General features: G+C 42.2%; 1 protein-coding gene across 50 annotated transcripts in view; it reads right to left on the bottom strand.

Moving 5' to 3' along the window:
- Nucleotides 1-354: 354 nt before the first annotated feature.
- TNNT3 (troponin T3, fast skeletal type) overlaps nucleotides 355-16,621 on the bottom strand; it is a 30,150-nt gene continuing 13,883 nt past the window's right edge. For 7 of the 50 annotated variants that reach the window (XM_041415160.1, XM_041415164.1, XM_041415163.1 and 4 more), the window contains 12 exons: nucleotides 15,540-15,551; nucleotides 14,343-14,354; nucleotides 13,958-13,978; nucleotides 9,752-9,770; nucleotides 8,905-8,950; nucleotides 7,977-8,093; nucleotides 7,582-7,659; nucleotides 7,203-7,316; nucleotides 6,934-7,043; nucleotides 6,019-6,109; nucleotides 5,305-5,345; nucleotides 355-742 (listed from right to left, as the gene is read on the bottom strand). In XM_041415160.1, the coding sequence (XP_041271094.1) occupies nucleotides 694-742; nucleotides 5,305-5,345; nucleotides 6,019-6,109; nucleotides 6,934-7,043; nucleotides 7,203-7,316; nucleotides 7,582-7,659; nucleotides 7,977-8,093; nucleotides 8,905-8,950; nucleotides 9,752-9,770; nucleotides 13,958-13,978; nucleotides 14,343-14,354; nucleotides 15,540-15,551 (710 nt within the window). In that variant the 3' untranslated portion in view covers nucleotides 355-693. Of the gene's footprint in view, nucleotides 743-3,184; nucleotides 3,226-5,304; nucleotides 5,346-6,018; nucleotides 6,110-6,933; nucleotides 7,044-7,202; nucleotides 7,317-7,581; nucleotides 7,660-7,976; nucleotides 8,094-8,904; nucleotides 8,951-9,751; nucleotides 9,771-13,957; nucleotides 13,979-14,342; nucleotides 14,355-15,539; nucleotides 15,552-16,621 lie in introns of all 50 variants that reach the window. The other 43 variants (XM_041415166.1, XM_041415171.1, XM_041415182.1 and 40 more) reach the window with 9 other exon arrangements.

Raw genomic sequence — 16,621 nt, 5'->3', positions numbered from 1 at the left:
CACTTCTGTAGATTTGTTCCTTTATTCCCAATTCTTTGATTCACTTCATCACTCAAACTTTGAAGTCAATTTCAACTGCATTTGGCAGCCAGATTATGAGCTCCCTGAGAACAGCCAGCTTTTGGTATCTGCCTGTATGATGGCTTAAAACAGACCCCAATCCTGAGTCTTTGCTGATGACACTGAGCCTATTCCCCCTTGCAGAGACAGATCAAATGATATTAAGTAAGGGTTTAGACCACCTCCCAAATCCTTGGAAAATGGGAAGATTAAAATAAAATAAAATAAAATAAAATAAAATAAAATAAAATAAAATAATAATACAAAACAAAACACCATTCCAGAGGGCTGTCATTGGAGTAGGTACTGGTTGTGCTTTATTTACAAAATCCAGAGATTTGTACATAGCAATCTACAGGACAGCATAGGGCTGGTATCAGGAGGATAAGGGACATGCTCAGCAGGAATTGAAGATGCCAGCAAGGAGTCATCCCAGTTCCACAGGGAACCTGCTTCCCCTTGCATGAGGAAGCCACCAGACCCCTCCAGGAAGAAAAGCAGCAGCAATAGCCAGTCCAGGCTGATGTGATTTTTGTTATCATTAAGGCATGAGAACACAAGTGATCGGTGAAGGAGGAAAGAGGAGACCAGCAGGGGTTCAGCACACCATTAAAGGCCATCCTGCCTGGTTCTTTACTTCCAGCGCCCACCAACCTTGCCCTTGGCTCCTGCCTTCTTGCTGCTACAATGCAAAAGGAAAGAAAAACACGTCAGCAGGATGGAAGCAGTGGGGCTCTGTGGCCACTCTGTATTTCTGACTCCTAGACAAGGTTTCAGCTGCTTTCACGTCTCACATGTTGGGCACACCTGCCATTGACCACATCCTGAGGAAAATATTGTTAATATTGTGGAAAAATATTCCCCCTGGGCTCTTAGTGTGAAAGGTAGGATGTGCATGCCTGAAAGAGATGGACCCTTCCAGACTCCTGGATTATCAGGGTAGAAATCCAGGTGGTCTCCGAACTAAGCGACAGGTCTATGCAGGCACAGACTTGATATTTTCTGAATACAAATCTGCTATGCTCTGGATTTTAGGACTTAGAGCTCTATCTAGAGAAATTTGCTTGGTATGAAAGAGCTCTGATCAAATTCTCCAGATGCTCCATTCAGCAGTGGAGGCAAAAAGCTGAACACTAATTTAAATACAACTAAGTGCTTTGCTCTAGCAAAGTCAGAGTGGCTATTTATATCACGAGAGCAAGAGCCTCCAAAACAATCCAAACAACTTTTTAGGCTTGCTCTCATATCAGCATCCCTGTCTTGTTCAAGGTCTGTGGGAGCAGTCCAGCTACACTCCCCACTCAAAGCACCTGAGGCAAACTCTCTCCAAGAGTTCTTACACACAGAAGGACAATCCTACATGCAAGCCACTTACCTTCTGCCTGAGAAGCCTGAACTCAGAATGGGGCTGGGCAGGAAGTTAGTTGAGTTAGATTCTGTACTAGTTCCCATTAGCAGCACCTTGGTTTGTGGGGCTCAGCACACCCCCAAACCCTTCCAGCTCACACACACAATGATGAGGCTGCTTCTTGAACCAAAGGACATGCAGAGTGTGGGGTTGGGGACCAAGCACAAGGTGATGGGGCCTTGCTGCCAACAGGGGCCTTTCTTCAGAACCGCTGGTTCCTCCAGGGAGAAGAAAAACATGGGGACATCACACCTGGGGAGATTTTTGTTGTGCTGCCCCATGGATTGGTTCAAGAGCCAGTCATATTTACAGAAGGATGTAGCACAGTGACAGAGACACACACAGAGTCGATACTTTACCTTTGACCAAGACAGGCTTGGTATATTTGAAAAAAAATGATGGTTTACATAAAAGAGAGTATGCACTTTCTGCTTATCTTAAATTAAGCTTCATGTCCCTTTTGCCAGCCTTTCTGAAGGTTCAAAACCTGGTGTAGGAACTGCCTAGCTCCTCAAACAAAGACAGAGTCCTTTAATGTCCACAAGCAACTGTGATGTTTGATGTTACACCTAACCTTTAGAGTGTGCTTAAGGAGATTTAATAAAGTCTGAAACAAGAGACTCATTTGATCCTTGTATAACACACCGGCAGGCACTGCTTTGGAATCATAGTGTCTAGCGTGGATAGAAATTTAAGCACATAGAAATCTCATTAGCTCTGGGCATCCCAGTGCAGATTTTCATTTTCAAATGATGTCCTGGAAGAGTACCATGTCTTTTCGGGGAGCAAGCAGGCAGTGGCCTGTTGTGGATGGTGTGGTAGCACCCCACAAGAGCAGGAACATCCAGACAAATGCTGGCATCCTTCTGCAGCTTCACATTCTGCTGAGGTTTATCAGCCTACAGCTCTGTACGAAAATACCACGGGAAGGTCAGGCCTTATGTTTGGCATTACAAGCAAACCCCCAGTGTTACATTCATTTGATAAGTCAGGGTATTTTGGGGAAGTGGGAAGGCAGTAACTGGTCACACTCTTGTCATCCCAAAGATATCATCAAAGACCACTGCTTCATTCCTGGCATGACTTAGGTAAAAAGATAGAGATGCACAGAGAAGAGCAAACCCACCACTGGAGAGCTCTCCTCCCTTTCTGCCCTGCAGTTACTTCTCTGTGAGTGTTAGTTTTCTGCATTTGCTAACCCTCAAGCTGTGTCTACCCCTGGTATCTCAGAAATCCATTAAAAAGACATAGAATAAAGATATTAGACTCAAAAAAGTAATTAAATAGTGTTGTGTTGAAGGAAAAGTGGGAGAGAGATGAGTGAAAAGAACTCACAACAGTAATCCCATTACGTTAGTCTTGTTACACACCATTCTTCGTAACCGTAGCAACCACTTGTTTATCCTTCATAAACAAGGGTTGTATTCCCTCAAGTATTCAAAGCACCTCAGTCAGGTGTTTGAAAAGCCCAGCAATAAGCAGAGGAAATTTTTGTAGGTATGGTGTGAAGAAACATGGTTTGTTCTTGTTAGGTGTAACATTCACTTCAGTTTTCCCTTCATTTTCTCAATGTGAGGCAGGATGGGAGTGGCCTTTCCATCTCTAGCCCCATTTCATTGCAACAAGAAAATGTCAGTGTTGAGGCTGAAGTGACACATTTGAACACTGAGAAGATATCCCCAAGCCAGGAGCTAGGAAGGGGATATAAATACTTACTGCTTCTGGGCCTGATCGATCCGGTTTCTGAGGGTGACAATCTGCAAACAACATACATGACCAGGGTTTTTAGAGACAAAGAAACCTTGTTCCCTCAAGGAGAGGAGAATTTTACCTGCCAAAGTGCTCAAAACAGGCACCTGTAGGAGGAATTAATACTTTCTTGGAAATAAAAGCTCACCCATGGTTGAAGGACAGAAATGTTACTTCTTGGCAATAAATCTGCAAACCAGCTTCACATGTCAAGGGACAGAAGATCTAGAATTTTATAATCCTTACTAGAAGTGCCTCTACATATTGAAATTAATCTCCTATGAAGTCAATGTCAAACTGCAGGCAGGTGAACTGGAATGAATGTCACCTTGGCCAGCTGGAAAGCTCTCAGATGGCTCCATCACCTGCATGTTTCAATGTCACCTTCTCATTCTTCCCTTACTCCTGTACATCAGCTGTTTGTGTAAACCCAAAGATCTTCAGTGGTCTTTGGATGGGGACCTCAGGAATGGAAGAAGGGTATCACATGCTACTGGAATACCTTTTGCTGGCTGGCCGAGCAGGAGGTGAGGAGCTTGCAGCACTCACCACTTTCCCAGCCACTCATTTAATAAGAGAAGATGACCTGATGCATAGGAGAGGAAACACCTACCTTGCAGGGGATAAACATGTTATAATCTGACTTAGTAACTCAGTTTGGTCTGTAGGCCTGGACTCATTTCTGAAATCCTGGGACTCATGTACTGGAAAAGCCTACAAAACACTAGGATGTGATAGAGACTTTTGCCCCTTCATCTTCTCATTTGTAACTGAGTCAGTGTTCAACTTAGTTTTCCTGGACTGAAGAAATGCCCTTGCGACGAGGTAACACTTTGCTTTTGGTGCAACTCAAAATTCTGCACCGGCTCTGCCAAGAATTGATGACCCAAATTTTGAATATTCAAAGTTGCACTTGACATTCCCAGTGTGCAAAAAAGAAAAACAAAAGTCATACATTCCGGTTGTCCCAAGAACTGGTAATTCCTGGCTCACATCTTTCCATGGCAAACAGAAAAAACATAAGAGACTGAAATATTACTGGGAACAGGACAACACAAGCAAGGAAAGATCAACAGGTCACTTGCTTTTGTACTTACTTGTGGAAGTTTTAGTATTTGTCACAGCAATTTAAATTGCTATTTTCCAACCAAGTATCTTCCCCAAGTGCTGAGGAGAACCAGTTGTCTTCAGTTTGACCCAAGCACTTAATACTTACCTTCAGTCATAACCTTATGATCGTGACTATGACACTCACTCTCCAATGAAGCACCAAAGAGCAACAGACACTAGAGCTAAAGAATGGCTCTGCTTCTCTGTGTCCCACTTCCTTCCTTTTTCTCTCCCTTGCATCCTTCCTTGTGTCTCCTTCATTCTCTTTCCTATTTTCACTTACCTTTCTCCTCATTTTTTTTCCTGCTGTCATCCTCCCTTTATTCTTCCACTTTTCCTCTCCCATTTTAGCTGTGCATTTTCCTTCTGCTTTGTTCATTCTTTGTACTTTGTCTCCTTGTTTTTTATGGTCTCATTACCATAGCATGTCCCCCTCCCCTGGCACTGCCTTATTTCCTGTTTTTCCACACCCACTTGGCCGGTTATCATTAAGTATACTGCAGTATTCTGGATCTAGATAACCACGTGCCACAAGGTGGAGAAGCTTTCCAAACCCCATACTATTCTCTGTACACTGTAGTCCAAGCTATTGCACGTGTATCCCTAAGTTTCTTCACATACCCCAGGTGCATCATGGTGATACTCCATGGGTGTAACAGCGGTATTCTGGATACAGAATTTTGGATAGGGAATTATTTTAAGGTGTTCTCAATAGATTGCATGCTCAGTTCTTTAACCAAATCCCTGTTGGACACTCTACTCTTTTCCTAAATTACCACTTCACATCTTTTCAAAGAATGGAAAGGGAGAGAAAAAGGAAGTGAATGGAGAGACACAAGATCCATTTTTCTCTTTTCTCTCTGGACTTGGAGCCATGTGCCAGCTCCCGTCTGGCGCCTGGCTCTGACCATGCGGCAGGCTCATGCATTTGGTAGCCTTTGCTGCTGCTGTTACACAGGCAAGTTCATTGTACTTACAACTTGGAAAGCTCCTGCAGCCTGCAACGCATTGTTAAAATCTAAGAGAGATTGAGATAGTTACATTGGTGTTGCTCACTGCCTGTCAGCATGTGTCTGTGTGATTGGGAGTTAAAAGGAGAGCGAGACAGAGAGAGATCCAGTAGGATTTCTCAGCCACTGACACATAATGCGGGTGAGTGCCACCCTATCCAGTGACTGTGTAAAGGGAACACATCCACTTTCTGTTACCATATGACACTTCAGTCAGATGCTCCTGTCTGGAGACAGTTTTCAGTGACTCCAGAGAGCTCAGGCCACAGGTAATCTGTCTGGGATGGAATAAAACTTACAACATTCAAATTTGAAATCAAGGATGGATCTAAAAATATTACTTTGCAATGGAGGTGTGTGAACTGAGAGTTACAGAATTTTCAGGCCACAGTGGCCTATGGATAAACAAGAATGAACAATGTTTCAGAAGAGGGCAGGGTGTCCATTTTCCATTGGGCACTGAAAACCTTAGAAGTGATCTATTCAATTTCAGCCTAAAATGTGAAATCCAGTTCAAGTATGTATGTTAGGGGAATGCAGTTCCAAGCATTTTGCTACATAAATATTGCAAAGGGTCACTGGAGACCCAAATAATGTCACAACATGACTTTTGCCAGATAAATCAGAGAGATTTTTACATTTTGGACCCAGTGCCATTAGTAAAATAGCCTCTCAACTCACCTCATATTTTTTCCTCTTGATCTGCTCTGTAAAGTCATACTTTTCAGTCTCCAGCTGATATAGCCAGTCCCACAGCTCCTTAGCTTTGTCCCTGTGTTTTTATGGGGGAAGACCGAAGAAACACATGACATCAGATATGTTCCATTGTTTTCACATCATTAATAATTAATTTTATTTAATGCCACTCACACATCTTCCTGTAAACCCTCTGTGTTCTCTTAAAGCTACTCATCATTTTTAAGGTCACATTTTTCTCACCTTCAGATCTTTTAGACTTGCAGTCTTTTATGTGTCACACATTAACATAATTCCTCTAGTTTTCCCCCTAACTCTTAATAAAGGTAAGACTGCAGTGGAATCAGACAAGAAGGAAGGAGGACTCTGAAGGTCACCCAGATAAGCAGAGGAGTTGCCATTGTGCAATCTCATCTGTATCAGGGCTGAGGCGAGCCAACTTCATCTTTCAGTCATGTGTAAACTCCAACATGTGCAGTTCAGACTATCATCTGATGACTGCACCAGAGCACTCAGCTTCCAAACCTCCAGCCTTCATGGAGATCCTTTTCATACCTTAGCAGCATTAACTCACCCCTGGGAATGCTACAGATACCAGTCTGTAGGCTTGTTCAGCTAATCCCAGAGCTAGTCCTGTAAGCAACTAATCCTAATTAGCAGGAGAGGCTAACAGAGCTATGCCTGGAGCACAGCTAGAGGGCTATCAAACCATTTCAACACTTCCCTAACATTCCCATTTCTCCTCCATTCTCCAGGTTAAGCAAGGGCACAACTTAAGTGTGTCCCATGATGAATTTCAAGGAAGGTCCCCTCCTCTACCTCCTTTTATCACCAGAGAAGACTTCAGGACAATGAAAACAGATATCAATATCATTCCATAAATTAGGATAAACATGTTACCTCAGCTTGTCTTCATTAAGGTGGTCAATGTTCAGGGGCTTGCGCCTCTCAGCCAGGACCTTCTTCTTCGTCTCTCTAGCTGTTTGCTTCTTCCCTCTCTTCTGGTCAGCCTATTTTCAGAACATCAATTAATGTCAGCATTCAGAAATTAAGCCTGAATGAAACAATTTCAACATTGGGCTGTTTTCTCAATATCTAATGAAGACTGTTCCCAGTCAACTTAATGGTTTAATGTTTTCATATTTCTTTCATCAATCCATTATTTTTACCTTAGCCAGATAACTGCTGTATGTTGCACCCATGGAGGACAGAGCCTTCTTCTTCTTCAAATCATCCTCAGCTTTTCTCTTGGCATCTTCCTCCTCTCTCCGTGCCTTCTCCTCCTGTGGAGTGCAACACACAAAACAAGTTAATCCAGGGCAGACTCCCAGCTTCCCCAGCAGCCAGTGTCAGTGCAGGGAATGTGATCAGAGGAGTACATTGATGAGAATTAGCAAGGGCACAAACAGCATCCTGTTTTCTGCCCTTGCTCTAGGAGAGTGGTCATTTCACCTCTGGACTGAGGCAGGCAGAACCTTTATTTTTTCTGTCTATAGAGATCTCTCCAGTTGGATGCAGGGACAAGGAGAGGGAAGCAAAGACACTTACCGCAAGCCTTGCCTGACGCTCCTTCTCCTTCTCAGCCCGGATTCTCTGCTGCTCTGCTCTTTCGGCTCTGCGCTTCTCCTGCAGGGAGCAGTGGCAGAGGCAGTGCATCACCACCATGGCTCTACCTGCCTCACTGCTACACCCACTACCAAGAGCTTTGCTTCACTGAGTGTGAGCCACCTTCTCTCTTTCTAGAGCATGCAGAAGGGTCTCTTGTGCAATTCTCAGATCTAAAACAAGGGGCTAAGAGGGGACAAATGAGGGGAGAAGCCATTTGATGGTGACTTGAGCAGTCATTGTACATGACAGCACAGCTTTCTGTCAAAGCAGTTTCAGCTTCTCATCTACAGATGATTTCTCCATCTAGTACAGGGAAATGCAGTACAAGGACTCACAATTCTCTCCTTGAGGGCGACCAGCTCTTCCTCTTCCTTTCTTCTGGCTTCAAAGTGGCTGTCAATCAAGGCTTGCAGTTCAATCAGGTCTTTGTTCTGCCTTTTCTTTTGGATGTCCTAAAAAAGCAGGAAAACTCATTCAGTCCATATTGCTCTAGTATTATGTCCTGGACATTCCCAGCACTGTGCAATACACAGAGAAACATGGAAATCTATGGATTAACTTAAATGGCTGTTGGTGCAGTCAGACACTCATCCATGCAACAGTCAAGAGCCCAGAAGTGTAAAGAATCCAAATCTCCCATTTCCCCACACCATATTTTATCCCTGGCTTTGCTTACACATCTATCTTTGCATATACTCAGCTGCCTCCTCTTGGCTTTGTAATAGAAGTCATACCTAGAAAATATTCCTGCATTTTGGGCAAAGCAAATATTTCTGTGGAGGTTTTCAACACCAGAATTTCTTCATTTTTGTAGCAACTTGCTAGGAAAGTGTTTGGATCTCTACTTATTGTAATTTTAGATAGTTTTGCTCAGCAACAGATAAGGGCCTGCAACTTTCAAGCCATTTGCAACATGGCTTAGGGATCTGAGATGATCTTAGGGCTTTAGGGATCTGAGATCCCTAAAACACTTTATTTCTCCTCATAATGGCTTCAAAGATTCAAGGAGATAAACAAAAACAAAAACAAAACAAAAAAAAAAGAAATACATTACTTCAGCTTAGTCACATTATCAGTGAATGCATTCAGACGTTTCAGGGAGCAGAGAGTAGCCTTTTGCTAAAATCAAATGGCAAGTCAACCATACTTTTGTCTTTGCCTTTACCCTCAGCAATATCCAATGCAGGAGGAGTTTTGTGGGTTTGCACTCATGTCTGTTATCAGTTACAAAGGACTAACAGAGCCAGTCTCAGGAATACTTACATCAAAATCTACTTTCTCACCCTCTGGTATTTTAGGAGCAGTTAGTCTGCAGAAAGTCAAAAACAAAAAAGAAATATAAAGGATTTTAATCTTAAAGAATATGCAGCTTTTTTAAAACCTATCCTGCCCTGCCCTGCCCTCAGGAACCATGCTGACAAGAAGGAATGTTGGTGGAGATAGGGAGGGGTGAAGGAGCACATCAGTGGAAAACTACTGCAGAAAAGTCCTAAGGACCACTGTCCTTCCTGGAAGATTGTGCAGGGCAGGGAGTTATCCCTAAAACCCCTCTTTATTCCCAAAGCCTTTGGTCATTCCCTACCACATGGAAAGGTGTTTGTCTGTGAGTCTGCCTGTGTAGGGCTGTACATTCCATCCTGGGCAGCTGGCAGAGTGGGAAGGAGAGGTGCTTGGGCCCAGAGCCAGAAGGAGACCTTAGTAAAGCTCAACTCAGCCCAGCCCAACTTTTGCCACCCTTCCCATTGTCAGAGATCCTGGATGGAGAGGGCACTTTCCCAGCCATGGCTTCTCACACAGGACAGTAAGCTCTCTTACTCTGGAGCTGCCTGTATTTTGGGGTATTGTGAGCCTTCTGCATCTCAGACAGTCCATGAATTCTCTGACTCTACCAGGAACAGGTCATAAGGCCCAGGCCAGTAACTGCTGCTAAGGCATCCTCTAAAGGAAGCAGACATCCTGGAAAGGCATGCAGGAGCAAACAGATGGATGTTCTGTGAGGCAGAGTTGGATAAAGGCTTCTGGTGGCCATTTGCCTATTAGAGAATCTAAGGGCTTCTGCTAGACCAGGAAAATGATCCCAGGGTTTTGAAACCCTGCCCATCATACTTACTTTATTCTGGGCTTCTCCTCTGTATTTGGAAGGACGTAGCAAAACAGGAAGGGAAAAAGAGGAAGACAGTTAAAACAACAGAGATCACGCCAGCTGCTAAAGTAAAAGGAGGGAAGGGAAATTTAATCTTAGGGGAAACATACAGAGAAACTGGTTAAATCTCAAGCACTTCCAAAACAAATATACACACTCACACACCCCTTTTGCTAGGAGTGAATCTGTTTTTACCCTCGAAACAGAATTTGGCAGAAAAGAATCAAGAGACTGTATAAAATTCTCAAACGTAGCATCTGGAAAGCAGTGGTTTTATGTAAATGCAAAATTATTTTTCTCAAACCATCCTGACCAAAGCTCTAAGGAGGCCAGCTGGGCTGGAGGGTAGAAGAAAATGATGGCTTTTTCAATCAACACTTTTTTTGTTAAAGTTAACTCAAATTCACAATAGCGTATCTCAGTGATAAACAGGCTTCACCAGTTTTGTTCAAATACCTCACACGGAGGCCAGGAGGGGAAAACCTTTATGACACACATTTTCTCCAGGTTCACTGGCTTCTAAGACATCTCAGGACACGTGTCCCTGTGATACCTCAGTGCCTTGGGGATGATAACTTATTCTTCTGCACTGTGTGGTGCTCCTCAAACCCAGCTTGGAAAGGCCATCCTCTCTTAGCAAGCATCCTCTCCTGCTGAGGTACATGCACAATTCCCATGGGCATTAATGGGAATGATCTTTCCATCTCCAGGAGAGGCAAAATGCCCTGACAGGCAGGCCAAACCATCACAGAGACTGCCAGCCTGGGCCCTGTGGCAGTGAGAATTGTTCCTTTGCAACAAGTGACCTTTCCCTGGCTCTCAGACACGTGCTGGTCTTGTGAGTTACTCTCTTCACATTTGTGCTTGTCGTCAACTCCCCGCCCTGCTATTCTTTTTAAACTTTAGTTATTAACTCCAGCACAATGCCAGCAAGTTCAGTGCTGTTACTCTCACAAACAGAAATAAATTAAACCTATGTGTTTATTCTGGCTCATTCTCTCAGAGACCCAGGTTGACTTTCATAACCACACACTACATTTGAACTTTCAGGGATGGTGATGGATTCTGTGGTACAAGACTCTCCCTGTGTTGGCTCAGTGGGAGGAACTGAGGTAAAAAAAGCTCACAGCCTACTGAATCTGTTAAAAAAATAATAGTTGTAAAGTAAAAGTAAGAATAACCACTTCAGTAGCAGGTGCATGAACCCTGTTATTGATTTTGTAATTCAGAAAAATATTAAATTTTTTCAAATGCTTATTTTTACCCAGCAGTTTGAGGACAGATGGGAGAAATGTGGAATAGCAAATAGAAAAAAAATTATGAAAAATAAAATGAAATATTATAAGAGGGGAAAATAGTAAAAAACTTACACTGGAAAAAAATTTATTGAGGCAATCAGATGTAAGGGTGTTGGATAACAAAAAATTGAGAATGGTTGGAAATGGGTTATTGAGATAACCAAGAGAAAAAATGTGAGAGATGTGTAAAAGAAATCAGAAACCAACATTTCCCTTTTTTTCCACTCTTTCCCATACAAATTTCATTAATGCCATTTTAGGGGGTAGACTTTTCTCATTTACTGCAAGAACATTGCCTGCCAAAACATATCTCTGTTGAGGCCTCCAGATGCCAGAGCAATGCTAAGAAAATAAACAGCATGTAATTACAAATGTGTTTTAGACTGCTCCACTATAAAGGAAGTCCCAAATCACTGCTGAAGAAAAAATACCATTAGCCAACAGCGTGCTTTTGTATTCTTCCACTTATTTTTTAATTTGTTTTGCTTTTCAAATAGCCAGTGAGCTTTTTAACATGTTAGCTAAATTGCCTTTTACCTGGAGAGAGGAAAAGTAATTATAATTAACCAGTCTATCAGGTATGTTATTTACACAGGATTTCCTTCCTTCATGACATACCCAGATAATTTTCATAGACATTCCTGTTTGGCTTAAAACTTCCAGTTAGTAACACTTCAAAAAGAGGGGGGAAAAAAGAGTAGACAGGAAATAACTGGTTTTGTTTGTTGATCTTGGTTGCCAGGATCGACACCTGTGTGTCAATAAGTGTGTGAATTTGGTTTCAGCTCCCACCAAATTAGCACTCCAACAAACAATTGTAAAAATGAAAAAATAAGGTTAGTTCTTGAAATAAGAAATTGTAGTTAGAATTCTTAAAGGTACCTCCAGAAAACCAGAAAAAGGGGTATTTTATTAAAAATTAAACAGGAAAAAATCTATCCTCTGCAGTGCATGACTCAGCCTTTGTCCATACTGTATGAACCAAAAGCAGTCCAGGGATGGGATTTATTTTGAAATGCCCTTTCTTTCAAGACACCGAGTCAAGGAACTGGGCCAAAATTTGTTGACAAGCAGGAATTGTCATTGCAAATTCCTGTTCCTGTGGTGGATTTTGACTGACATTACGGTCATTCTGACTGTGAGCCAGGGGCTGAGACAAAATCCCCACATACAACCCTGCCAAAAGAAGGCAAGAGACACTGCAAATCCAAATTCACTGCCCTGGTGATGAGAGAGTCTTTGAGTTTCTGGTTTCCGAAAGGCTTTGCGCAGGGAGAGGATACACCACCAAAACAGCACACCCTGCTTGCTCCTGCCCAGTCTTTAGATATTCACACGGTGCTCTCCTTCTCTGGGAATCCATCTGAACTGCCTTGATTTCACTCAGAAGTCCCTAAACAACCTCCCTTAATCCCATTTCTCAGAAGCAACATATCTAACTCACACTGCGTCCTTGGGAAAAAAAGGAAATCAATATGCTATTAAAAATAAAAGAAAAGAATGAGAAAAAGAAAGAGAGGGGCTCAGGAAGGTCCTCAGGGTACTTCCCTAAATTAAAAAAGAAGCCTGAAAAGCGAGCAAGAAAATTAAAACAAAAGAACAACAACAACAAAAAAAAAAAAAAAAAACAAAAAAAAAAAAAAACACAAAAAAAAAAAAATAAAAAAAAAAAAAAAAAAACACACACTACAAAAGCAAAATTAAACAAAACAAGAAAACACAGAAAATGCAGGGTGTTTTCAAGTGACCTTGGTCTTTGTCTTTTGAAGCAGCTGCCTGGGTGTTCTGGGGGCTGGGGCAGTCAGGAAGAACCCAGTTACTTCAGCAGCCTCTAAAACTCCATGAGAACTTTCTATATGTTTAAACTGGCCAGGGAGGGGCTAAGTTATCTTCTACAAGAGCAACACTGACCCTGAACACATTTAGGTCTGGTCCTTTCACGTGAGTCTTGTCCCTGCCTGTGTGCCCCAGCACCCAAGTATTACAACCAAGCTATATTTAGCTCCACTAATCTGAAGAGATGTTTAATGTGTAGCACAATTGTAAGTGCATGGCTTGAGCAGAAGTTTACATTTCTGTAGATTCAGGCCTGGAGGCCATCACCACCTAAGGGTGTGTGGGTGATGCATGTCTATGCAGGGCTCAGCTCCATTTCCAAATATGCCACTAAGATTTAAGAGATTCTTTCCTGATTTTTTTGGAGTTATATTTTGCTGATGAGAGCTAGGACACCACAGATTCTGGCTAAAAGACAAGTCCAGAGCAAGCTTTTAGAGCTTGATTTTCACCATCTACTGTCCTAATGAGGATGTAGAGGCTTCTCAACACACTAATGACTCCCCAAGGGTGATTGGATATGCACAGTGAGCGATTCTTTGCAGCAGAGATGTTTTGGCCCAGTTCCTGAATTTAAAATAAAGCTAGGAACAAAACCAGACACATAAAAGAGAGTGAGATGTTAGAAAGATGACTTTGTTGTCCTAAGACAACACTGAGCTACCATCATTGTATTCGCCTTCTTCACTGGCTGTAGGTTGGAGGACAAAAGAAAAAGAGAAGAAGCACAGCAGTCAATCCACAACCAGCACTGTTCTAAGAGCACCTGTCCCCACTCCCTCCCTGTTATCCTGGGAACCTTGGACTCTCCGGAGATGGAACAAGAACAAGAAACAAGATGGAACAAGAAGGAAAATCACCTTTTTGGTGATTTGACTTTGCTAACAAATGTCCCTTTCTCCATGTTCACTGAAATCCATCTAGAGAGATCATTTCCCTCCCATACTCTCTTTTCTCTTGAACAATGTCAGTGGTTTTGACACTCTTTCCCCAGCACTGAAAGAGAAAAAGGAGGAGGGTCTGTAGGCACACCACATACCTTCCTCATGAGCTTCCTCTGCTGTTGTCATGGTGCAAGCAGTGATGGAAGGACAGGAAATAGAAAAAACAAAACAGAACAGTTATTTAAAGCTCTTGGAATCCTGAAAAAGAGACCAGAGGAAAAAATAAAGGAATTAGTGAACTAAGGCAGGCAGAAAACTGGAGAGACTGTCAGGACTCGAAAATGCTGTCATGTTAAAGCAGCAGTAAGCATGGAGGTTAAAGGAGCTGTCTTAGCTGCAAATTATAATTGTGGTTAATGTTTGTTTCTTTTGTTTTCTTCTCTTCTACTAGCCCAGGACTCCTGTTCTCTCCCTCTCTCACACACATACACACTCTGGTGTTGCACCTAGGTGGAGTAAACCAGAAGTTGTGTCACATACCTGGCTCATGAACTTCAGGTGTGAAGTGTCATGGAACAAGTTGAGATAGACAACAAGAGAATGAGAACAAGAAACCGGTTATTTCACACACCAAAACAGCTTCTGAGCCAACAGGGAGAAGGGGCAGAGAGGAAAAGGGGAGCCAAGAATGAAGTTAAGAAGTACACAGGTAAAATATTTACATTTGAAGTAACACTTAAAGAGAAGTCACAGAACAGGAAAGGTAAAAGAGGCAGATTTATGATAATAGTGCAGTACTTAAAAAACACTTATCATGATATGGCATAAAGCACAACCTGACAGCACAATGTACTGAGGTTTACCTTGATTGGAAATATGCACATGAACATAGCCAGCACTCTCAAAGCACTATTGGTCCCATCCTTTACTACAGCAGTATTTCAACCATTTGAAATAAACACAGTGTGGTTCAGAAACCTGCTGAAATACCTGCCATAAGTCATCATCAACGTTCAGCTAACTTCCAAAGAAGGTCAGTTCCCTTCTAGATCTATGGCTCAGGCCATTTTCTTCCTTGAAGACAACATTGATGTCTGTATAAATGTACTGCTGCTCTTCGAATCCATTTGCAATGTAAAATTACAAACGGATTACTTCATAGGAAGAAAATGTTCATTAGAAGTCTGTGCAGGTCTACATGTCATTCTTCTGGGTTTTGGCAAAGCAGGAATAGATCAGCAATGTGAATTTGCAGAGCAGATTTTGCTTTTCAGCCATACACACACACCACCAAATGTTTTGCAAAGCAGGCATTAAAAAAACACAAACTCTCACAGTGTTTATATTCCCTATGTACAGTTGATGGGTCAAATTCTGCCCTGAGATTTTAAATAAATCCTCCTCTATAGGAAGAAATATTCATTCTCATATCACAGGGCAGAATGAAATGCATTCCACAAGGAGACTTTTTGCTGAGCTACCCTTTCACAATAGCACATGTGTGTTCCCCCAGTTTCTAGTGAAATTTTCATGCAACGAGTAAGTTTCCTCCTCCTTACTGATGATTATACTTCACTGAGAAAAAACACTAAACTAAAATAGAACCACCCCAAAAGCATGCAAGTTATAATCCATCCTCAACTGATCAGTTGTTATCCCCTGTCACCTTGTATTCAGTTCTCACACACACCATCCCAGCAGACAGACACCAGGGAGTTTAGAAGTTAAATCACATACCTGGAGGGGGGGCTTCATTTAGTAGGATGTGTCAGGGGAAAAACACAGGAAAGGAAGATAAAATAATTAGAAATAAGTTATGCAGGAAGGGACCACCTCAAACTTTGGTAAGAGCGGGTTGGAGAAGTATAATTTGCAGACCAAGTTATAGGGATGTACTGTTAATACGAGTGAAAAAGGGGTGTAATTACAGGGGTAATGAAGTAGAAGGGGGTGTAGGGTATGAAGTAGATAGGAAGGAGATGCCATAGAAACAAAAGATAAAGGGAATTTGAATGTTGATGATTTGTAACAGTTTAAACCATGAGAATTTATAAGCCATGGGCAAATGTAGTAACACTAGTAATCCTTAAATTTGAAACAAAACATACCCAAGAAGAGAGTTTTACAAACATTTAGTGTTACCTAGGTTTCAACTGCCCTTTTAGCTATCAGAGCTGGCATGAGGATGTGAGAATTACTGAAGGAGGTACTGCTTTGGATGTATCCCTATGCCTGCATCTGAAGCTCCACCATCTAAGAATCTCCGCTAGGAAATTCCAGGCTTAGCTCTGCAGAACTGACAATGTTTGTGTCTGCACAGAGCTTGTCTTTGCTGCAAAGGACTAGAACTGCTTGCGTGTGTGTGCCAGAATCCTGCTGCAATCCACTCTCTGCAAGTGTAAGCAGCTGGGGTTTCTGCAGCTCAGGAACCCCCATAGCTCAGGGGCTATGGGGTAATCACAGCCCTGAAAGTTTTCAGGGACACAAAAAGCTTGTTCTAAGCTTCTTAGATGGCGATCCTTCAGTTACAAACAATATTTATTCTTTCCTATAGGGAAAATAAGTTTTAGGGAATTTCAAGAATTGATTGATTCTTCATGATTCTGGTATTCTTCAACATCTTCAAATTCCTATGTACAGGAACGCTTCAGATTAATACATAGGAATTTAGATGTCACAAATATGAGCTTGGTTAAGTGGAAAGAGTCAAGAAGGAAAAATGAAAGAATTAGAGCAAGAATTCCACAACAGCAACAACTGTGACTGGTGCAGGCCAAAGCTGTGACTTAGAAGATGTGGTAGGCAAACACAGCATTAAT

This window comes from Onychostruthus taczanowskii, unplaced genomic scaffold, assembly GCF_017590055.1.
Source record: "Onychostruthus taczanowskii isolate IOZ18803 unplaced genomic scaffold, ASM1759005v1 scaffold49, whole genome shotgun sequence".
Taxonomy (NCBI): Eukaryota; Metazoa; Chordata; class Aves; order Passeriformes; family Passeridae; genus Onychostruthus; species Onychostruthus taczanowskii.
The sequence above is the reverse complement of the archived record's forward strand: the minus strand, read 5'-3'. Positions and strand labels throughout refer to the sequence as shown.